The sequence below is a fragment of the Orycteropus afer genome, unplaced genomic scaffold, assembly GCF_000298275.1.
Source record: "Orycteropus afer afer isolate SDZICR_OR568_19922 unplaced genomic scaffold, OryAfe1.0 scaffold00065, whole genome shotgun sequence".
NCBI classification, from domain to species: domain Eukaryota; kingdom Metazoa; phylum Chordata; class Mammalia; order Tubulidentata; family Orycteropodidae; genus Orycteropus; species Orycteropus afer.
In genome coordinates, this window is record NW_006921652.1 from 6470411 (window position 1) to 6495698 (window position 25288).

Sequence of the window (25288 nt, forward strand, 5' to 3'; positions counted from 1 at the left end):
AAATATTATCTAGGGAGGATGGAGGCTCAGGTATGTGGGAGACTTTCAGGAGCCCAACAAATCTCCGATACGTGCTGAATCCGGATGGCTTTTGTGATGCGTGCTGAGTTCGGAGGAAGTTCCTTGATACCTGCTGAGACTAGAGGGCAGATAAAGGCCCTAAAGAGTCCAAAAGTTCTGTTAGTAATGCTGACACTAAAAGGTTTCTGGTTAAAGATTTTCCTGGAGGCTACTAGAGCTCTCAGACTCACAACATCAGCACTGATATCCCTCATTTCACATCCTTTTCTGAATCCAGCTTTAATTTTTGGCACATTCCTGTCGACGTATAGCTATAGCCATTTTTAAAATTATATTCAGCAAAATTTTGTTTGCATATGATATTAATGATATTTTTAGATAATTTTTGTATTCTGTTGGATCACCTTTCTTTGGAATGGGCACAGTTATGGCTCTCTTTCAGTCAGCTGGCCAGCTAGCTGTCTTCCAGATTTCTTGGCATAAATGAGTGAGCATTTCCAGTGTTGTATCTGTTTGTTGAAACCTTTCAATTGATATTCCATTAATTTCAAAGGGCAGCTTGGACTTCTTTCTTTAGTACCATTAGTTCTTGATCATATGCTACCTTCTGAAATGGTGACCAGTTCTTTTTGGTATAGTGACTGTGTGTTCCTTCATTGTTCTTTTGATGCTTTCTCTGCCATTCAATATTGTGTGTGTAGAAAGAATCTTTTAGTATTGCCACTTGAGGCTTGAATTTTTTTTCTTCACTTCTTTCAGCTTGAAAAATACTGAGCGTGTTCTTTTCTTTTGGTTTTCTAACTCCATGTCTTTGCACATTCATTTGTAATACTTTTTATTTTTGAGCTGCCCTTTGAAATTTTCTGTTCAGCTCTTTTATTTCATCAAGAACATCAGAGCAAGTTTCAGAGTCTCATTTGATATCCGTTTTGTTTTTTTCTTTCCTGTCTTTTTAATGACCTTTTGCTTTCTTCTATGACCTTTTTCTTTCTTCTTTCTATGATGCCCTTGATGTCTTCCCATAACACATCTGGTCTTTGATAATTAGTGTTCAGTGCATCAAATCTATTCTTGAGGTGGTCTCTAAATTCAGGTGTGGAATATGTTCAAATTCATACTTTGGATCTTGTGGACTTGTTTTACCTTTCTCCAGCTTCAAGTTGAACTTGCATGTTAGTGGTTGATAGTCTGTTCCACAATCAGCACCTAGCCTTGTTCTGACTGATAATATTGAGCTTCTACATTGTTACTGTCTACAGACATAGTTGATTTGATTCCTGTGTATTCCATCTGGCTAGGGCCACGTGTATACTTACCGTTTTTGTTGTTGAGGAAAGGTATTTGCAGTAAATAAGTTGTTATTCTTGCAAAATTCTGTTGTACTATCTCTGATGTTGTTTCTGTTACCAAAGCCATTTTCTGATCCTTCTTCGTTCTCAGCTTTCCGATTTCAATCAGCAATAGTTATCAGTGCATTTTTATTGCATGCTTCATCAATTTCAAATGGCAGAAGTTGTCGGAAGAACTATGTAGATTATATTTATTGTAGCTCTGAAAGATATTTTTTTGATTTGGCTATATGGGTAACAGAGCTCATTTTATGACAGCTTTTGTTTTAATATTCATAATTCTATATGCCACCGCTCCACCCTTGATTAAATATATTGTTCTAGATGTCTTTTAAAATTCCATAATTCTAAAATTCTGTGGTTAGTTTAAAAGTATTATGTTATGGTATTTGATCGAGGGAGAGCATGTTCTACCTTTGAGTAGGAGTATTTGTGAAATGAGAAGTAAAGTTACTTTATGAATTTCTTGGAATTTTTAAAGGCAAGGTACTTGGTACCAGGAAGTTTTGAAAAAATTTACTTCTAAAAAATTTTATTTTATTGTGTAGATTATGTGTGTAATGTTTAAAAACAAATGATAATCCAAAGTAGCCTACCAAAGTTAGTAACATTTTTGGATCATGTATTATAATAGTATTCTAGACTTGTGTATACTCTATTTAGTTTATATTCCACTAAGCTTAAGATTTAAAAAAATGAAACTAACTAATAATATAAATTAAATTATATTTAATATAATTCTAACAAAGCCTCCTAATAAAAAGAAATTTATTAGGGGTGAAAGAAAGTAGAAGTGCTGACACATTTCTAGAATTTCACATTGTACATTCAAATTATCCACATTAAAAATAGGCCTTTTACAAATTTGCTCAACTTTTTCATAATGAATATTTTTACAGTAGGAACAGAAGGTTTTATCCTTTCATTCATAATGCGTTTTGTCATTCAAACTCAAGGTGAATAAAATATATCTTAACACCTACAGATATTGTAAATAGTTGGAATCAGAAATGATTTTGAATTATGAAAATACAGGTAGGCCAGAGGAATGTCTTAAAGTATGTTAATTAAGTGTAACTAGAAAATCTGGGAATCTGCTGCATTTGTCCAATCTCAGGGTGGTAATTCCCTTGCTGTGCTGGAGACATTATTGATGCTCCAGAAAAATCTCATTTAACTAATGAAGTAGATGGAAGGATGATGGGGAAGTTGCTCTATGTTAGATTCTAATAAAAAGTCCAAGGTGTGCATTAATGTAGATTGCTGTTGTCATACACTAAAGCCTATTTGTTTTACAAGTCAAGAGATATCAGTGTCAAAAAGGCTATGTGACCTTTGGAAATGATGAATTTCACTTGATTCTACTTATGATTTTAAGGTGCCTTTCAATAGGCTTAGTTATGGAGAGTTGTCATTATCTTTGCTTACATGGAGGTAATCAATGGCAAACATATACAAAATAGTAGATTTAATAATTTTGACTTTGACATATATTTACTCCTTGCAATTTGAATATAGATGATTATCTTCATAGTGGGTGTTTCAATGAAACAAATGATCTCTCTACAAATAGCTAGAAAGCTGTGTTGTTTGCTTGGGAGATTTGTTCAAAATCTCACTTCCTACAGTTTCTCACTTTTTAATCATAGTAAGAAATTCTTCAGAGGAAGTAAGTTAAAAAGAATCAAATCATTTTCAGGGAATTAGTGAATTTTTGATATAAAAGTTGAGGATTCAGTTTCCAGACTAAGGATTATTTTTAATGTTTCTCTTTCCTATGTTCAGTTGTCTCTGTATTAAACAAAATGGAAGAATGTACATTTAATCGATTAATTGATAAGTTTGTTTTTTCTTTGATTCTTAGAGAAATAAGAGAGTTTTTTATGTATAAATAATAATTATGGTGCTTGTAAGTGCTGGTATATTAAACTTTCAAGTCTGTATACCAACTTAAATGGTTTTGATATAAACATTTGAATCAGTTCTTACTTAGTTGTATTTTTGTCATAATTCTGAGTTACAGCATCATTTTATTCTTTTCTATTTGTTAGATACACACAAATCCATGTTTTTATAAGTCTTCTGAGAAGAGTCCGCTATTACCATTGAAGAGAAATCTATGGCGCTGGTTGAATCCTGGAGATAGTTTTTCTTTGTTAGTTGACAAATATATTTTCTGTGTTTTCTCTACACACTCTGAAACGGAAATGGAATGTACTTTAAGGTAAGAGCATCTCATGAAATGAGAGGAAGTATTGATATTTGGAATCAAATTCCTTAGCTGTCCATAAATGCTTTGGTAGAAAACATTCTAGAATTAAATTATATTGGAGATATAGCAGCTACATGATTTTCTTTGTGTGTGCATGCATGCACGTGTGTGTATGTGTAGGTTTGTTTGTTTCTAGATAACATTTGTCTTTGGAAGCCTATGACTCAATAGTGATTTCTCCCATATATGATATCTTTTACCATTGTGTTTAGAAAATGTGTTTTCTTTTTAATAGTATCAAGATAGCTTATTTGAAATTGAATACATTTTCTTCCTTTTTAAGCTTCTTTAATTTTATTAAATTGTTGACGTCTGGCTTAATCTTCGTTAATATAACTAGTCTAATAAAAATGACAGAAAATGTGGAGTAGAGACACTGAATATTGAGGTATTAGAACAAGCATCCTACTGTCTACTGTAAAGTTAAAATTCATAACCTAGTTTTGTTGGACCAGTTATTAGAAGATTATTTGGCTGTTTCAGCTTTTAAATTATATAATACGTAGCTAGAGAACAGAAATAGATGGGCAGATTATGCAAAATATGTTCTCTGATTATACTGATATTAAATCAATAACAATAAGATATCCAGAAATATATCCAACTATTTGGAAATTAAACAACTCATTTCTAAAAACCCGTGGGTCAAAGTAATCACAAAGAGAATTAGAAAATATTTTGAATAGAATGATTCTGAAAGTACAACATAACAAAATTTTGAGATGCTGCTAAAGTAGTCCTTAGAGGAAAATTTCTATTTAAATACCTAGATTAGAATAGAAGGAAGCTGTAAGCTTGCATGCTCTTTGCAGTGTAGTAAATTACTTTGTGTGGCTTTTCTACCCGTAAGTCTTTGTAAACTCCAAGGTGGGATTTTCTATGAGCAACTGAGGAGCTCCTGATTGCTTAAGGTGTCCACCTGGAGTATTTCTGTTGGGAGTGGCACAAAACAATGTTCTGGGAGGTGCCCACTCTCTCTCAGGTGCTTAGAGTTCTGATGCTATAGTTGGCTAGTTTGACCACCCTGCTGGGCTCAAAAGGAGGCCTCCTGGAGGCAGAACTCTCTCGGACTGCTGGTTGAGGAAGATGTGCTGCTGAAAGAGACACGGGCTCCTGAGACACGCATTGCTGAGTGAGACACCGAGGGACCAGCACTGCTGGGAAAGAGACTGTGAGAGACTCTTGGCTGAGGGACGGTGGGCTGGGAGAGAGACTGAGCGTTCTTCCTGAACTTAAGTTATAGCCTGGTGCTTCCCTAATAAACACCGTAATCTGTGAGTTCTGTGTGGCCACTGCAGTGAATTATTGAACCCAGGAGAGCAGTGGTGGTGTTTTGGGAGGAATGGTTGGTGAAAGGGCTGGAGGGAGGCAGCATGTTTGGCCTTGCAGTAATAGGCCTTGGATTACTGCTGGTAATCCTGTCTTCCTCTCGTTGTATTACAGGAGGTCAGAACATGTGGCCTCCTTGCCGTTTTTGCACTATTAAAAAAAAAAAGACAAACTATATCAAAGTAAGTAAAAAGAATGATGTAATAAAAATAAGACTGGAAATCAATGAAATAGAAAACAGTTAAACAAAGGAAATCAACAGAGCTAAAAAAATCTGTTCTTTGACAAAATCAGTGAAATTGATAGTTTCTTAGTAAGGTTTACCAAATGTCATAATCAGGGTTCTCTAGAGAAACAGAACCAATGAGATGGATGGATGGATAGATAGGTAGGTAGACAGACAGATTGTGTATATGTACAAGAGAAATTTGTTTATTTTAAGGAACTGGATCACATAATTGGAGAGGGTTGGCAAGTCCAAAATCTGTAGGTTAGACAGTGGATGGGCTTGTGATCTCTGCAGTCTTGTGTCCCAAGTTTATAGATTCATTGAAAGGCTAGCAATTTCTGTAGTTTCATGTCTCCAAATCTGTAGGTTAGGCAACAAGAAGAAGAGTGAGAGGCATTCTGGCAAAATGTCTGTTTGTAGTCTGGAGGTGGAATACACCTTATGGAAATTCCCTTTTACTCTTAAGGCCTCACCTGATTGGTTCAGGCCCATCCACACTATGGAAGATGTCTGCTTTACTTAAGGCCAATTGATTCAGTCACATACATGTAGCTGCTTCATAGTAACAACTATTTTAATGTTTGACCAAACAACTGACCACTATAATTTAGCCAAGTTGACACCTAAAATTAACCATCACTCTAAGAAAAGAGTAAGTGAGAAAACACAAATTACCAATATCAGGCATAGGAGAGAGAATCACTACTGATTGAACAGGCTTCAAATGATAATGAATAAATATTATTAAAAATTTTTGCAATAAATTTAACAACTAAAGTGGAATGGACATGTTCCTTGAAAATCAAAACTTATCCAGTCTGATACGGAAAGAAATAGAAATTTTTATAAGTCATATGTCCATTAAAGAAATTGAATTCATAATTTAAAAGTTTACCACAAAAAAACTTCACTAATGAATTCTATCAAGTTTTCCAGGAAAAAGTAATGCTAATATTGCACTTTTGTTTTTTCAGAAACAAAAGAAAGCACTTCTTAACTCATTTTATGAAGCTTCCATAATCCTCATAGCAAATCAGGAAAGGAAATTACAAGGAAAAAGAAAGAATCCCCTCCCTAAAAAACGATAGACTAATATCCCTCATAACAAAATACAAATAAAAACCAGCAATATGTAAAAAGGATAATACATTATAACAAAGTGGGATTTATTTGAGTTGGTGTAGCATACAAATTGGTTCATCATATAAAATCATTCAATACAATTTACTGTAATAGATTAAAAGAGAAATATCACTTTAGTGTTGTTGTTGGATGCTATCAAGTCAGTTCCGACTCACAGTGACCTTACGTATAATGTAATGAAACTTTACTCAGTTGTGGGCCTCTCTTAACAGGTATATTTCAGCCCTTTGTTGTAGTCACTGTGTCAGTCCATTTTGTTGAGGGTCTTTCTGTTTTTTCCTAACCCTATGTGTTACCAAATTAATCATGTTATTGTATATTAAAAAAAAAATCTGTATTTAGCTTGTACAAAATTTCCTTCAGGTTGGTGATTTTACTTTCATCTTTTCAAGAGTATGTTATTTTGAATTTTAAAGTATTACCATGAGAACACTGAATTTATTTATTTAAAATATATTTTATTGAAATATAATTTATATACAATGAAATACACAAAACTAAAGTGACATGAGTCAAAGCTATTTTTTTTTTGCAGTGGAGAACACTGAATTTATGATGTTCAAGTATCATTTCCAATATTTAAAAAAAAAAATTTTATTGTTATTAGGGTGAAGTTTTGCAGAGCAAATTCACTTTCTATTCAGTAAATACCAAACCAAACCCACTGCCATCTAGTCGGATCCAACTTAAAGTGACCCCTCCTTGGGTTTCTGAGCCAGTATCACTACGGATTGCCCAACCTTCCTTCTGAGGAGTGGCTGGTGGGTTTGAACCTCCAGCTTTCTGGTTAGCAGTCAAATGCCTTAGGCACTACACCACGAGTAGTTAATACCTATTTTGTTTCGTGTCATTGATTGCAGTCCTCACATTGTCACAATTCTTTTCCCACTTCCTCTCTGTAGTTACCTTTTCCCTGTGTTCTTTCTGTTGCATTCCTGCCTTCTGTGCTTTCTCCCTGTACATATGGTGCCCTGCTGATTTCTCATGGTTGACTATTCTGAAGAGTGCCCCTGCCTGGTGTAATTGTTCGCCTTATGGGCCTATCTATTATTTGGCTGAAAGTTAAGCCACAGGAGTGAGTTCAATTCCAGGCCCAAATGGTGACTAGAGGCCGTAGTCTCAGGGGTTCCACCAGTCTCTATCAGACTAATAAGCCTGGTGTTATTTATGATTTTGAGTTTAGTTCCATGTTTTTCTCCCACTCTCTCCAGGATCCACAATTTTGATCCCATTCCAAATGGTTGTCAGTGGTAGACAAGCACTACCTAGTTCTGATCTCAGGGTCATGTAGGCTGAAGTTCCCATGGTTCGCTAGTGCCTGCATCTTTGATTATTTTCTCCCTTCTTTGCTCCATACATGGAGAGACCAATACTTGCATCTTAGATGAGTCCATTATCAGCTATGTCATTGCCAAATATTTGTTCCCAATCTATAGATTCTCTTTTTACTCAGTTATAGAAGTGTTTTGATGAGCATAAGAATTTAATTTTTAGAAGGTCCCAGTTATCTAGTTTGTTGTGGTTGTTGTTAGGTGCTGTCGAGTTGTCTCCAACTCGCTTCCAAGAAGCGTTATGGCTACATTTCCTCCAGGACAGATTTGTTAGTTCTCTTACCAGTCCATGATACTTTCAGTCATCTAGTTTATTTTCTGCTGTTTCTGCATTTTTGGTTATGTTTGATAGTCTATTTATGCCATATATTATGGCCTCTAAATTTGCTCTTAGTTTTTCTTTGTTGAACCTTATAGTTTTAGGTTTTACATTTAAGTCTTTTATCTGGAGTTAGTTTTTGTGTATGATGTGAGGTATGGATCTTCTTTCATTATTCTGTAAATGGATATCCAGTTTTACCAGCACCACTTGTTAAAGACGTTATATCTTCCCCATTTAATGGGTTTTGGCCCTTTGTCAAAGATCAGCTCTCCATAGGTGGATGGATCTATTTCTGGGTCTCCAATTCTATTCAGCTGATCTATGTGTCTGTCATTGTACCGATACCAGGCTGTTTTGACTGTGGTGGTTTTGAGATTGGGAAGTATAAGACCTCCTACTGTTTTTCTTCTTCACTAGTACTCTGGTAGTATAGTGGCTAAGGCACTTGACTGCTAACCAGAAGGCTGGCTGTTCAAACCCACCAGCCACTCCTCGGAAGGAAGATGGGGCAATCTACTTCCGTAGTGATACTGCCTCGGAAACCCAAGGAGGGGTCGCTATGAGTCGGGTCCGACTCGATGGCACATAACAACAACAACAACAACAACAGTACTTTGGTTATCCAAGATCTCTTTCTTTCCCATATAAATTTAGTGATTATTTTTTCCATATCCTTAAAAAATGTTGATGGAATCTGGATTGGGATTGTGTTGGATATCTAGATTGCTTAGGCTAATATTAACCTTTTCACAGTGCTCAGTCTTTGTGTCCGTGAGTGTGGTATGTTCTTTCACTTATGTAGGTCTCTTATAGTTTCTTGTAATAGAGTTTTGTAGTTTTCTTTATATAGGTCTTTGGTGTCCTTGGTAATATTTATTCCCAAATATTTTATCTTTTTGGTAGCTATTATAAATAGTGCTGATTTCTTTATTTCCTTTTCAGAGGTCTCTTTGCTGGTATAGAGGAATCCAGCTGATTTTTGTATGTTGATCTTGCATCCTGCCACTTTACTGAGTTACTCAATTCACTCCAGTAGTTTTCTTGCTGGGTTTCTTGTTTTTTCTAAGTATAGGACCACATTATCTGCTAATAGAGATTTTCTTCTTCTTTGCTACTTTAAACCAAAAAAACCAAACTCACTGTGATCGAGTCGTTTTTGACTCATAGCAACCCCCATTGGGTTTCTGAGGCTGTAAATGTTTGCAGAAGTAGATTGCCCTATCTTCCTTCTGTGGAGCTCCTGGTGGATTTGAACCACTGACCTTCTGGTTAGCAGTCAAGTGCCTTATCCACTATGCTACCTTTTATTTCTCTTTCTTGTCTTATTGTCCTGTCTAGGACTTTCAATACCAGGTTGAATAGAAGTGGTGATAGAGGGCATCTTTGTCTGTTTTCTGTTTGCAAGGGGAATGCCTTCAGGCTCTCTTTGTTGAGAATAATGTTGGCCATTGATTTTGCACATATGCCCTTTATTATGTTGAGGAATTTCCCTTCTATTCCTATTTTGATGAGAATTTTTATTATGAGTGGGTGTTGGATTTTATCAAATGCCTTTTCTGCATCGATTGATGTGATCATGTGGTTCTTTTCCTTGATTTAATTTATGTGGTGGATTATGTTGACTATTTTTCTAGTGTTGAACCATCCTTGAATAACTGGTATGAATCACAATTGGTCATGGTGTATTATTTTTTTGAGATGTTGTTGGAGTCTGTTGGCTAAGATTTTGCTGAAGATTTTTGCATCTACATTTATGAAGGATATTCATCTGTAGTTTTCCTTTTTAGTGGTGTCAGCCTGGTTTTGGAATCAAGGTTATGTTTGCTTCATAAAATGAATTTGGGAGGATTCCATCCTTTTCTGTGTTCTGGAATAGTTTGGTTAGAATTGGTGTCAGTTCTTCTCTGATGTTTGGTAGAATTCTCCAATGAAACCATCTGGGCTGGGACTTTTTTTTTTTTGTTGGTAGGTTTTTTATGACCTGTTCAATTTCTTCTTTTGTTATGGATCTTTTCAAATTCTCTACCTCAGTCTGTGTTAGTTTAGGTAAGTAGCGTGTTTCTGGAAATCTGTCCATTCTTCTAGGGTTTCATGTTTGTTGGAATATAATTCTTCATAGTATCCTGATATTATCCTATTTATTTTGGTTGGTTCTGTTGTGATGTTACCCATTTCATTTCTTATTCATGTTATTTGCATCTTCTCTTAGTTTTCCTTTGTTAGATTTGCCAGTGGTTTTCAATTTTATTAATCTTTTAAAGGAACCAACTTCTAGTCTTCTTAACTTTTTTGTTTCATTTATTTCTGCTCTAATCTTTATTATTTCTTTTCTTCTGGTGACCGTAGACTTTATTTTGCTGCCCTTTTTCTGATTGTTGGAGATGTTAGGTTAAGGTACTGATACAGGCTCTTGGGCTCTTTCTTATTTTTTGATGTGTGCATTTATTGCTATAATTGCCCTCTGATCACTGCTTTTGCTGTGTCCCAGAGATTTTGGTATGTTGTATTTTCATTCTTGTTTGATTCAAGGAATTTTTAAATTTCCTTTTTTACTTCTTCTATTATTCAGTAGCTTTTAAGGAAGGTGTTATTATGTTTCCATGTGTTTGTTCTTTTTCCTAATGTTGATTTCTAATTTTATAGCATTGTGATCTGAGAAGATGCTTTGCGGTATTTCAATGTTTTTAAATTTATTGAGGCTTGGCATATAGTCTATCCTGGAGAGTGTTCCATGTGCTCTGGAAAAAAGTATATATTGTACTTTTGTTCCATGAAGTGCTTTGTATATGTTTATAAGGTCAAGCTGGTTAATTGTGTTGTTCAGTTCTTTGTCTTTGTTGAGTTTCTTTCTAGTTGTTCTGTCTTTAATTGAGTTGTGTTTTATAGTGTCCTGCTGTTACTGTAGAGTAATCTATTTATCTTTTTCAGTTCTGTTAAAGTCTGATAAATGTATTTTGTGGCTCTTTCATCGGGTGTGTAGATATTTATTATGCTTATGTCTTCTTGTTCAGTTGATCCTTTAATCATTATATAATGCCCTTCATTGTCTCTTACAGTGGTTTTTGTCTTATAGTCTATTTTGTCAGAAATTAACATTGGCACTTAATCTTTTTTTATTGATATTTGCTTGATGTAACTTTTTCCAACCTTTGATTTTTAGTCTGTTTTTGTCTTTGTGTCTAAGGTGAGTCTGTTGTAGACAGCATATTGATGGATCATGTTTTCTTAACCAATCTGCACCTCTCTGTCTCTGGAGTGGTACATTTAATCCATTTACATTCAGTGTAATTATTGACAAGTATTAATTTCTTGCTGCCATTTTGTAATGCATTTTTTTGTGGTGTGCTGATTTTTTTGTCCCGTATAATTTTCTGTGCTGAGCTCTTCTTGTTTATGCATTTTAAAAAATCATTTCTTCATTGCTTTTGTTTTAGTCTTTGCTAAATATTTGTGCCTCTCCTCTTTCTTATTTTGATGCAAAGGTTTATTATTTTTCTTTGAGGTTATCCTGTTATATATTATTTTCTTCCTAAGTTTAGAACAGTGTGTTTTATTTTGCAGTTGTCTTGATTTCCTCTCCATTTGGAAGTTCTGTACCTACACGTTTTATTCCTCCTCTGTGGTTTGTAGTTGTCCTCATTTAGCAATTGATGTCTCTAGTTCCCTGTTTATAGTCTTGTAAGTTTATTTTACTTTGGATACTTCTATATCTGGGTTGGTTTCAGGGTTATGTCATCATGCATGTTAATCATAGATTGTTGTCTGGTGATATTGGTTCTGTGTGCAAAGGACTCTCTTTAACATTTCTTGTAAGGCTAGTCTTGCTTTTACAAAAATCCCTTAATTTCTGTTTGTCTTGGGATGTCCTAATTTCACCATCATATTTGAGGGACAGTTTTGCTTGATATGTAATTCTTGGTTGGCAATTTTTTTTCCTTCAAGATTTTGTATATGTCATTCCACTGCCTTTTTGCCTGCATGGTTTCTGTTGAGAAATCAGAACTCAGTCTTATTGGTTGCCTTTTGTAGGTACTATTTCATTATTCCCAAGCTGCTGTCAAGTTTCTTTGTCTTTGGTTTTGAGAAGTTTGATTATGATATGTCTTGGTGACTTTCTCTTGGGTTCTATTCTGTACAGCGTTCTTCAAATTTTCAGCATGGATGTCTTTTTGTCTTTCATGATCTTGGGGAAGTTTTCTGTCAGTAAGTCTTCAATAATTTTTTTTTCTCTCTCTCTTTTTTCTTTGCTTCCCCTTGTTCTGGAATTCCAGTCAGGCATATGTTATTTTTTTTTTATATCATCCCATATAACTTTTAGGTTTTCTTCATTCTGTTTTCTGATGTTTTGTCATACAAGCTAATATCAAGGGATTTGTCTTTCCAATGTGTTATCTGTCTCCATAATTTTCATTTTCATCTTCTGGATATCTAATTGCTGTTTGCTTAAGATTTCTAATTGTCTATTTATTTTGTAATTTTCTTGTATGATTTTTCCTGAATTCTTCAAGGTTATTGTCTGTCTTTTCCTTGGTTCTCTTTGTGGTTTCCTATGTATGTTACGTGTGTGTGTGTGTGTGTAAACTTTTGAATTATTTTTCAGGTAGCTCTATTATCTATTCTTCCTTGGGGAGATTAGTTCTTTATTTTGATCACTTGCTTCCTCTATCCTGTTCTCTTTCTTTGAATTGAATTTGTCTATTGTCTCAGACATTTTGAAGTTACTGTTTTTATTTGTTGATTATGTCTTGTTTTGTTTCACTATATCTGGATGAGTGGTGCAGGTGTGTTTGTCTTTGGTTGTTACCTTGGCAGCACTGAATTGCTCCTCAGCTATCCCGTGATTGGTGGAATAATTGATGGAAATGTGGGTACGGGTTTCTTTTTGACATGAAGAGGAGCTGCAGTTGGATGAACAGGTGTTGTTCACCATCTGTTCTTGATCCAGTGGTGTAAGAGTTTGTAGTGGTGCTTATCCATTGGGTGAGGTCATCATTGCTGTAGAAATGGCTGACTAGTAGAGAATTAATATCCTATTCCTTTGGATGGGGCAAGAAAAGAAAAGAAAAAGAAGGGGGGAAAAGGAGAAGAGGAAGAGAAGAAAGAGGAAAAAGATAGAATAAAAAATAAAAAGTATAGAAAAAAGGAGGAATAGTTTAGTTAAAAGATTAGCAAAAAAATGTAAGAAGATGAAGCAGAAGAGGCACAGAAAACCAGTCAGTAAGGATAAAAATTGGGAAAGAGGGAAGGAGAAAAATAAAGGGGAAATGAGGAAAACTGAGGAGGAGGGACTTTTGTAATTATGGTCAGCTGGTAGCCCTGGGAGCAGGCAAGTATAGCAGAAACCACATTCTGCAGTATGTGCCTGCATAGTGAAAGGATCCAGTAGAAAAAGCTATAGGTATTTGTCTGCTGTGCACAGTGTAAGAAGGGTCAACCAGTGATGTACGTGGGTTTGGATTGGGTTTCTGCACGTGGTTATGGGACTTCTCGTCCTCTAGCTTGGTGGTAGGGGGAATGGTTTTGCCCCTATTTGCAGGGAAGCTGTACTTTTTGGAGCAGAGAGTGTGGTTCACCAGTCGTGATTCACCAGTGTGGGTTTGGTACCCTTCTGGGCAGACGCAGCTCCTGCCTCTACTCTAGTGAAATGCTGCCCTCTCTAACCACTCCAGCACAGGCCTTTCAGTTGGCAAAGGTGGGAGTGCCTGGCACCAGTGATTCCCCCTGAGACAGGAGGCAGCAGAGTTGTGCCTCTTGTTTCAGTGTGAAAAAGTTCTTCAGTCCCTTAAGCACACAGTGGGCGAGTTTCAGCCCCTGACTCAGTCTCCTAGAGGTGGAGGTGTCCAGCAGTTGGGATTGATAACAGCAGGCCTTCTCTGTTCACTACGTCTCTGCTTGTGGAAAGAATATTTACTCCTATGCACAGGGAAGGGTGTTCTGGTAGCGTAGTGCCTAAGGCACATGACTGCTAACCAGAAGGCTGGCGGTTCAAACCCACCAGCCACTCCTCAGAAGGAAGGTTGGACAATCTACTTCTGTAGTGATACTGCCTCGGAAACCCAAGGAGGGGTTGCTATGAGTTGGGTCCGACTCGACAGCACATAACAACAACAACAAGTATAGGGAAAGTGTGCATTTGTTAGATCACAGAGTGTATCCCTCCTATCTTGATTCCCTGGCATGGATGTGTTACCATTCTGGGTTCACACAGCTGTTTGTCCCATTCTCGGCCAGATTCAGTTGAACAAGAGATTGTTCTGAGCCCAGTTTCGTCAACTGTCCTAACGGGCCTTTCGCCAGCCCAAACCCAGCAGTTGTGAGTTGATTTCCTTTCCCATTCCCTCCTCTCTCCACAGCTGCCTGTACCACTTGTAATTCTGACCCGATTCCCTGCACCTTTCTTTCCCAGCACCTATATGTCTGTTGCTCACCTTGAATTCTTCCCAATCTATATACACTGTATCTTTATCTCTGTGTGGATCCATGGATTTTTTTTCCCCCTCCTTGTCAGCAGCTGCATCTCTATTTAAGATGTCCCCACTTTCAATGGTCTGGCCTCTTCTCTCTCCCCAGTCACTAATCTTGCTTTGTTTTCCTTTGCAGTCAGTGCTCAGTCTCATTCTTTATCCCCTCATTTGATGCTCAGAATTCCCAAATCATTATTAGTACCTGTTTCACTCAGATTTCCAGATCTTGTTATAGAGGGAATTGGTGGAATGTGTTAGCAGGTTGCCATTTTGTCGCCTATCTCTATTTCCCCCTAATGGTTTCAGAGGCCTCAAACCCAGACCCTTGCAGCACTTGACCAAGGGTAAGGTTCGGGTAGGTGAGGCAGAGGCATGGCGCTGGACCTGGGCTTTCAGACTTTGCCTGGTGGGCAGGTAGCGGCAGTGGTGAGAGCTTTGGGACTCAGGCTGCTCCTATTTTTCAGTTGAGTGGGACAGCATATGGCACTGGGTGGGCTCTGCTCCCTTCCTGCTCACTTCCTCTTGCTCTTTTCAGCTTGTGCTGCTGCTCCTGCCTGTTCCTACAATCTCCACCAGCAGCTCCAACATCAGTGGTGGTGAGGAAAATTAGAAGCAGGATTCTGAAAGTTTTTTAAGATGGTGTTCCCACTATATCCAAATCACATAACATCCTATTTCTCAGAATGGATGGTAGACATTAAGTGACATGTACCAGTATACACAGCTCCTTGTCAGTTTCAAGGCATGAGTCCTCCCAGCAGGGGGCCAGAAACTGACCAGTCCCCATTTGGTAGGCCACAGACACTTCATTTGCATAGTAGGTATAGTCATCTCATGTACATAGTGTGTTAACCAATCTCTGCAATGTGCATAACAATCAGCGGACACTTTGAAGCTGAGGACTAGACAAAAATATTAAACCAAGTTCTTTCACACCTTACCCAGGAAATGTCACTCAGTTTGGACAAAAGTAACAAACTCTCTGGGGTAGAAAACTAGGAAAGGGGCTTAGGGGAAAAAAAACAAACTGTTGTTTCGAAGAACCAAAACAAAAGGCTTCATAAAGGAACTGATTTTACTACAACATATTCTCATTTCTGCTAGATCCTGTAGCTCTTTGGTGAATGTTTACTTCTCTGCTGAAGCGAAGTCAGTATTTCCCTAGTCATGTAATTGTTCACTTAATCCTAATTATTGGCCTAAGAGCCCTGAAAGAAGGTGAGGGCAGGTATCAAGGAAGGGAGGTGTTATAATGAGAGCCAAATAGAAGACAGCTGCAGACAAGGGGCAGTTACTATCCTCTAGCAAGAGGAAATATCGTAAATTGTGGGAAAAATAGAGATCTAGTTTAAACATTTCTTGACATTATTGGTATTTTCATATATATTTAGAACTAGCCCTCTTTTGCAATCTGTACCACATAGAGCCACCACTTGTCTGTCAGTTTCTTGTACTGTGTTGGCTTGTGTGTTGCTATAAGGCTGGAGGCTATGGCACCAGTATTTCAAATACCAGCAGGGACAAGTTTGAGCAGAGCTTCCAGACTAAGATAGACGCAGAAGAAGGAAGGAGTCATCCACTTCTCAAAGAATTGGCCAGTGAAAACTTTTTGAATAGTAGTGAAACACTGTCTGATATATTACTGAAACACTTTATGAATAGCCCTGAAACACTGTCTGATACAGTGCCAGAAAATGAGGCCCTCAGGTTGGATGGCACTCAACATACGATTGGGGAAGAGCTGCCTCCTCAAAGTAGAGTTGAGCTTAATGATGTCGATGGAGTAATGCTTTCAGAACCTCCATTTGCTGATGTGGCATGACTCAAAATGGGAAGAAACAACTGCAAGCATCCATTAAAAATTGGAACATGGAATGTATGCAGTATGAATCTAGGGAAATTCGAAGTTGTCAGAAATGAAATGGAATGCAAAAAGATGATATCGTAGGCATTAGTGAGCTGCAGTGAACTGGTTTTGGCTGCTTTGAATCAGACAACCATATGATCTATTATGTTGGGAATGACAAATTGAAGAGGAATAGCATCTCATTCATCATCACAAAGAATGTTTCACGATCTATCCTGAAATATAATGTCAGTGATAGGATAATAGGCATACATCTACAAGGAAGACCAGTTAATGCTACTATTATTTAAATTTATGCACCAACCACCAAAGCCAAAGATAAGGAAATTGAAGATATTTACCAACTTCTGCAGTCTAAAGTTGACCAAACGTGCATTCAAGATGTATTGGTTATTACCGGTGATTGGAATGCAAAAGTTGGAAACAAAGAAGAATCACTGGTAATTGGAAAATACGGCCTTGCTGATAGAAATGACTCTGGAGATCACATGATAGAATTTTGCAAGACCAATGACTTATTCATTGCAAATACCTTTTTGCAGTAACATAAATGGCAGCTATACATGTGGGTCTTGCCAGATGGAATACACAAGTATCATATCTGCTACATTTGAGGAAAAAGGCAATGGAGAAATTCAGTATCTTCAGCCAAAACAAGGCCAGGAGCTGACTGTGGAAGAGGCCATCAATTGCTACTATGCAAATTCAAGTTGAAGCTGAAGACAACTAAAACAAGTCCATGAGAGCCAAAATATGACATTGATTATGTTCCACTTGAATTTAGAGACCATCTGAAGACTAGATTTGATGCACTGAACACCAGTGACCAAAAACCAGATGAGTTGTGGGATGATATCAAGAACATCATACATGAAGAAAACAAAAGATCATTAAAAAAAACAGGAAAGGAAGAAAAGACCAAAATGGATGTCAGAAGAGACTGAAACTTGCTATTGAATGGAGAGTAGCTGAAGTAAATAGAAGAAATGACAAGATGAAAGAGCTGAAAAAATTTTAAAGAGCAGCTTCAGAAGACAAAGTCAGTTATTTTAATGAAATGTGCAAAGACCTGGAGTTAGAAAACCAAAAGGGAAGAAAATACTCAGCATTTCTCAAGCGAAAGAACTGAAGAAAAAAAATTAAACCTTGAGTTGCAGTATTGAAAGGATCCTTGGGCAAAATACTGAAGGATGCAGGAAACATCAAAAGAAGATGGAAGGAATATACAGTGTCACTGTATCAAAAAGAATTGGTCGATGTTCATCTATTCCAGGAGGTGGCATATGATCAAGAACCGATAGTACTGAAGGAAGAAGTCAAAGCTGCACTGAAGGATTTGGCAAAAAACAAGGCTCCAGGAATTGATGGAATACCCACTGAGATGTTTAAACAAGTGAAAGCCATGCTGGAGGCACTTACTTGTCTATGCCAAGACATTTGGAAGACAGCTCTCTGGCCAACTGACTGGAAGAGATCCATATTTGTACCCATTTCAAAGAAGTGATTCCACAAAATGTGGAAATTATTGAATAATATCATTAATATCACAGACAAGTAAAATTTTGCTGAAGATAAATCAAAAAGAGATGTAGCAGTATATTGACAGAGAACTTCCAGAAATGCAAGCTGGGTTCAGAAGAGGATGTGGATTGAGAGTTATCATTGGTGATGTCAGATGGATCTTGCCCAAAAGCAAAGAATACCAGAAAGATGTTTAGTTGTGTTTTATTGCCTGTGCAAAAGCATTCGATTGTGTGGATCATAACAAATTGTGGATAACATTGAGAATAATGAGTATTCTGGAACACTTAATTGTCCTCATGAGGAACCTGTACATAGATCAGGAGGCTGTCGTTCAAACAGAAGAAGGGGATACTGTGTGGTTTAAAATCATGAAGAGTGTGTGTCAGATTTGTGTCCTTTCACCATACTTATTCAATCTGTGTGTTGACCAGATAATCCAAGAAGCTGGACTATATGAAGAAGAATGCAACAGGATTAAAGGAAGACTCATTAACCACCTGGAATATGCAGATGACACAATCTTTCTTGCTGAAAGTGAAAAATACTTGAAGCACTTACTGATGAAGATTAAAGGCTACAGTTTGCATTGTGGATTACCCTCAACATAGAATCAGATATCCTTACAACTGGACCAATAAGCAGCATCATGATAAATAGAGAAAAGGTTGAAGTTGTCAAAGGTTTCGTATTGCTTGGTTCCACAATCAACACCAGTGGAAGCAGAAGTCAGGAAATCAGAGGACATACTACATTTGGCAAGTCTGCTGCAAAAGACCTCTTTCAAGTGCTGAAGAGCAAAGATGTCTCTTTGAAAGCTAAAGTGCACCTACCCCAAGCCATGGTATTTTCAGTAGCCTCATATGCATGTGAAAGCTGGACAGTGGGTAAGAAAGACTGAAGAAGAATTGATGCATTTGAGTTTTGGTGTTGGTGAAGAATGCTGAAAGTACCATGGACTGCCAGAAGAATAAACAAACCTGCCCAGAAGAAGTGTAGCTGGAATGCTCCATGGAAGCAAGAATGGCCAGACTCCGTTTCACCTACTTTATCCATATTGTCAGAAGGAACCATTTTCTGGAGAAGGATATCATGCTTGGTAAAGTGGGGGGTCAGCAAAAGAGGGGAAGGTCCTCAAGGGGTTGGATTGACGCAGTGGCTACAACAGTGGGCTCAGGTGTAGCAAGAATTGTGAGATTGCCACAGGACTGGGCAGCGTTTTGTTATGTTCTATATAGGGTCGCTGTATGTTAGAGCCAACTGCACAGCACCTAATGACAACAATACATAGAAACCATTATTGTGCAAGCTTTATATGTATGAATTTTTTAAACTTTATGACATTCTTTATGAGAAATGGCAACTGTTATTAACCTTCTTTTATAGACAAGGTTGAGCAATCTACTTCTGTAGTGATACTGCCTCGGAAACCCAAGAAGGGGTCGATATGAGTTGGATCAGACTCGACAGCAGTGAGTTTGGTTTTGGTTTGGTTACAGACAAAGAAAATGAAGTACAGAGTATTGTGATATGCCCAAAGTTAACACAGGTAACTTATCTATGTGATAGAATTCAAGCCAAATAGTTCTAGAGCTGGTGCTTTTAATAACTACCCTTTGCTGTGTGAGCACACTTACACAATACTCATTCCAGCAGTGAAAACAGTCAGGGAATGGCTAAATAAATTTGGTGTAGTTCTACAATGGAGTAAAAGTGAATGAACTAGAGAAAAGTCCCAGTTAAAACATGGATAAATCTCTGTATCGAATTGTTGAGAAAAAGATAACCAAACAAAAAAGTTGCAAATCTTTAAAGTATGTAATACTTGTATCAAATAATGGATATAAATAGAAGTAGTAAATGTATAAGGACATGCATGGTGTGATGGTTATGTTTGTACATCAACTTGGCTGGGCCTGTTTGAGTGGCTGGGCAGCTGCAGGTAGTTAGTTAATCCCCATGAGGAGACTGGTAATCACCTCCATGGTGGGATCTACTACAAGCAGCTGGTAGCTGCCTTTGGGTATTTGGTCTGCTTCCCGTATATAAGGAGAAGCCTTTGGGTATGGGTTCTAGCTTATGGCACGCTTGGACCCTACATGTAGCCGTGTCTTTGTTGAGCAGCCTCCTATGCTCTGCTGACCTTGGGTCTTACAATGGACTTAAGCTAATGGCCTGCCATGTGGTCTGGTAACATCAGGACTGTGCCTTTTTACTTGTCAACCTTGGGGCTTCCAGCTTCAGCAGCCAGCAGCTGTTTGAGTGAAGAAACGCTTCTAGCTCCAGTGGGCCGGGAGCAGGAGACAGAGCTGGATCCCAAGGTTGAGGGGCTTTCACCAGCCCCTAAAGCCTGGCACTTTGAACTTGGACTTAAAGCCTCCAAATTTTAAGAATAAACTCCTGTTTGTTAAGGCCATCCTATTTGTGGTATATTCTTGTCAGAGTGGCTAGGTAACCAGAACACATGGGAATAATAAACATCAAATTCAAGTTAGTAGACCCCTTTAGGGAAGGAAATGGGAGGAATAGAAACAGGTTCAGCTGGGCACACAGAGTATTTTAATTGTATTTGTAATGAATCTGGAACAAATATGAAAAATTGTTTCTATTTGAGTGGTGTGTACACAGAATTTAGGTAGATTGGAAGAAATAGAGCGAGAAAGAAAAAAATTATAAATTCTCTATACCATTGTTCTTCATGTTGAGATAGTTTAAAATTTAGATAAGAAAACCTCTAGGCTTTGTGATAGTTGTCTGTACTTTGGTGCCATGATAATTTTTTCTAATCAGTTGTGAATTTAGTAATGGCTCTGATTAATAACACAAATACCAAAACATAACAGCTTATTTCTTTAGATTTTCATTTAACTCATGCTAACATGCTGTTTCATATAGTACTTAGATTCTGCTTTTTCATTGACCCTCCACTTTACCAAGCATTATATCCTTCTCCAGAGAATGGTTCCTTCTGACAACATGGCCAAAGTAAGAGAGATGAAGTCTGGCCTTTCTTGCTTCCAAGTGCAGCATTCCAGCTGCACTTCTTCCAGCACAGATTTGTTAGTTCTTTTAGGAGTCCATGGTACTCTCAGTATTCTTTGCCAGCACCACAATTCAAAAGCATCAACTCTTCTTTGGTCTTCCTTATTCATTGTTCACCTTTCACATGCATAAGAGATGACTGAAAATCCCAAAGCTTGGGTTAGGCGCACCTTAGTCTTCAAGGAGCCATCTTTGCTCTTCATCACTTGAAAGAAGTCTTTTGCAGCAGATTTACCAATGCAATACGTCATCTGATGTCTTGACTGTTGCTTTCATTGGTGTTGATTGTAAAACCAAGTAATATAAAGTCTTTGACAACTTTACTCTTTTCTCCATTTACTGTGTTGCTGCTTATTGATGCATATCTCATATAGAAGCATCAGTATTACTTTTGTATTTCTATTGCCTGTGCAATAACAAAAAACCAAAACCAAACTCACTGCTGTCAAGTCAGGTAAATGTTGGCTTTTTGAATATATGAATAAAATATTTGAGGATATCAGTGTGATATTGTGATAAATGTAGCATAATGTATTTGTAGCTAAATTTTATTACTGGTAAGGAAGTATGAAGTTGTCTCTCTCAGATGACTGTTTTCTTTGTTTCAAGAAATTCTTGAGGAAAGTAAACTAAATCTTTTATCAAGTGCACTAAATTACTGTATTTTCCCAAAAATTTTCAAAGTTTTTAGTACTTAGTTTCCATGTTGTAATGATGGATGACATTGTGAAGCATGGGAATTCCAGAACACTTAATTGTGCTCTTGTGGAAACTGTACATAGAGCAAGAGGTATTTGTTCCAACCGAATAAGGGAATACTGCATGGTTCAAAATCAGGAAAAGTGTGCATCAGTGTTATGTCCTTTCATCATATTTATTCAATCTGTATGCTGAGCACATAATCCAAGAAATTAGTTTCTATCAAGAACGTGGCATCAGGATTGGAGAAAGACTGCGCTATGCAGATGACACAACTTTGCTTGCTGAAAGCAAAGAGAACTAGAAAGAAGCACTTACTGATGAAGATCAAAGACTGCAGCCTTCAGTATGGATTACACCTCAACATAAATAAAACAAAATATTATATGATTCCATTTATATAAAATATCTAGAATATGCTAATCTTAGAAACAAAAAGTAGGTTAGTGGTTTCCAGGAGCTGGAAAATTGGAGAATAGAGACTGAGTGGTAATGTATATGTGATTTCTTTTTGAGGTGATGTTGTTGTTGTTATATGCCATCGAGTCGGACCCAACTCATAGCGACCCCTCCTTCCTTGGGTTTCCGAGGCAGTGTCACTATGGTAGTAGATTGCCCAACCTTCCTTCTGAGGAGTGGCTGGTAGGTTTGAACCACCAGCCTTCTGGTTGGCAGTCATGCACCTTAGTCACTGTGCTACCAGAGCTCCCTTTGAGGTGATAAAGATGTTCTAAAATTAGGTACTAGAGATGATTGCATAAATATACTACAAACCACGGAATTGGATAAAGGATGAATTTCATAAGTATGTTAATTATATATAAATAAAATTTTTATATCTCAATAAAGAATAATCCAGTTATATCTATTATACTATATATACATTTTCAAGTTTTAAATATTTAACAAATTCTTGTAACACTGTATTGTACTTCCTGGGATAGATGATTACTTATAGGAGTATTGAGGAAAAAAAGGCTATATCATATTTACCAGTGTTGGATATTTAAGGTATAATAGAATAATTTGTACCTTGACCTTTTTGGAACTGAATGTTAAGTATATTTTGTTCTGGGATTGGATTTTATGCTGTTACACAGAGAGTATGTATGTATTAGTTTTGAATTTATGCCAAAATAGGAAATAAGTTAGAAATGGCATCTATTTTTACGTAATTTTTAATTACTATGTTTGCTTAATTTTTAATACTATAAATTGTGAAAATCCATTGTACTATTCCTGATTTTTTTCTTACTATTTTTCAAATTATTTTAACTTGAGAAAAAGAAGTTGTAATTTGGAAGCACATCTGTGTCCTACAGAAAAAACGGTCTGGGTATTGTGATGAGAATGAAGTTTTACAGACAAGACAATCTTACAATTTCATGCCTGTATCCCTAGTACCTGGCACAGTGCCTGGCAATATTTATTGAATGAACTAGAAATTTTGATACCACATGGTAATTTAGTCTAAATAAATTACTCTCTTTTGGTAGATTCCTGCCATTATAGTTCAAGTCTGTCTTTGAAGAGGATTATTCCTTGTGTAAGAAATACTAAAACAAGCCATTCATTAGATTTTTTTTTTTTTCAGCTAGAATCTAAAATCTTATATCTTCAGTTTTTTAAATTCATCTTTATTGGAAAACGGTTTTCCTACAGTAAAATAAATGTACAATTCAATGCACTTTGAGAAGTATATATAGTCATGTAACTGCCACCACAATGAGAAAAAAAAAAATTTCCATTTCCTGAAAGAGTTAACCTCATGCCTCTTTGTAGTCAATTCCTTTGTTCCTTTTCCAGCCCCTGGCAAACACTGAACTGATTCTATCCCTATAGTGTTACCTCTTTAGAATGTCATGTAAATGGAGTCATGCAATATGTAGCCTTTTGTGTCTGATTTATTTTATTGTGATTTGGGTGCAAATTCACAAAGATTTGTTTTACTCTCAATAGTTCATGCACATTTGATTTCATGGCCCCGGTTACAATCCCCAACCATAAAAAACTCTCTTCCCTTCTTCTCCCTTTGACTACCCTTTCCATGTGCCCTTATCTATACATTTGTGTCTGTCCAGTTTTCCCTCTATGTGGATACAGCCCCTCTGATGTCTCATGGCTGATTAATCTGAGGGATGTATCTCCCTAAGGTAGGTAGGTGCATCTCTCTGGGGTGGATGATCTGCTTGTAGATCTTTCTGCTGTTGAGCTGAGAGCCAGTCCACAGAAATGAGTCCATTTCCAGGCCCGAAGGATAACCTGGGGCTATACCTTTGGGAGCTTCACCAGCCTCTATCCAACCAGTAATTCTGGTCATTTTAGTGTTTTTGAATTTTGTTACACATTTTTCTCCCACTTTATTCTGGGTCTCTAGTTTTGATCCCTTTCTGAGTGGTTGGCATTGGTAGCTGGGCACCATTTAGTTCTTATGGTCTCAGGGTTATGAAGGCTGAGGTCCTTATGGTCTGTCATACCTTTGCATTAATTGTTTCCAAGTGACTTTACTTTTCTTTATTCTTCTTTGCTTCAGGCAAGAGGAGACCAATAGTTGCATTTTAGATGGCCTCTCAAAAGCTTTTAAGACCCCATTTGCTACTTACCAAAGTAGGGTGTAGAACAAGATTTTTATGTGCTATGTTGTGCCAATTGAGCATGATGTCCCCTGAGACTATGGTCCCAAGCCTGCGGGTCTAGTGGCTCTCTCCCTCAAAGTGTTTGGTTGTCTCTGAGTACCTACTCCAGCCTTGTCCTCTCTTACTTTTGTAATATATTTGGATAATTTGTAGCACAAGTATATATATAAGACTATCTTCATTCAGCCAAATCTATCCTTGGTCTTGGGTATATTCCTGTTAGCCTACCCCCATCTGATCTTCTCACCTGTCTATGCCTAGTGTTTGGTGCACTGTTGTTGTTGCTGTTGTTATGTGCTGTCAAGTTGGACCCAACTCATAGCGACCCTTCCTTGGGTATCCAAGGCAGTATCACTACAGAAGTAGATTGCCCAGCCTTCCTGGTAGTGCAATATTGGGCATGTAATAGAATTTGCCTCTGTTGTCTATATCTTATGTGTACGTTTCTGTGTCCTCCCTTTCCCCATTGTTCCTGTGCTGGTCACAGACTCTTTCCATGTTGCCCCTCCCCTCACCCAAGTCAACATGTGACCCCCAACTAGTCCAATGTTGGTCATAAACTCTTTCCATACTGCCCCTCCTCTCACCCAAGTCAACATGTGACCCCCAACTAGTCCAAAATTTTCTTTCCCCTTCCCTCCCATCCCTGGTAGCTGTGTCTGGCTTCCTTTGCTCAATATAATGTCTTTGAGAGTCATCCATTCTATTAACAGCATATGATATGTAATCATTGGTTCTGTACTTTTCATTGCTGAATAATATTTCTCCTACATTTTCATATTTTCAAAATGACAAATTTGTTGCATTATCAACAACATGTGTGCGTTTCCCTATACTCAGGATTTTCTTTTTTTTCCTCCAATAGTACCTAGCTTATTCGATACTCTTAGAGTTTATGTTTTACTCATCAGATGCTGATGAGTAATATTTGGACAAATATTAAATAAGTAAATAGCTCTTAACCTTTGTTTTTTATTATTTTATTTTGATTTGGGTGAAGATTTACAGAGTAAATTCACTTTTCATACAGCAGTTCACATATACTTTGTCTCATGTCATTGAC

The 25288-nt window shown here is 37.2% G+C and overlaps 1 protein-coding gene across 1 annotated transcript in view; it reads left to right on the plus strand.

The window, feature by feature from the left end:
* The window catches only part of APLF (aprataxin and PNKP like factor), a 233533-nt gene that overhangs the window by 90408 nt on the left and 117837 nt on the right, over positions 1–25288 (plus strand). The window contains exon 3 of the mRNA XM_007940138.1: positions 3422–3594. Coding sequence (XP_007938329.1) covers positions 3422–3594 — 173 coding nt within the window. The remainder of the gene's footprint in view (positions 1–3421; positions 3595–25288) is intronic.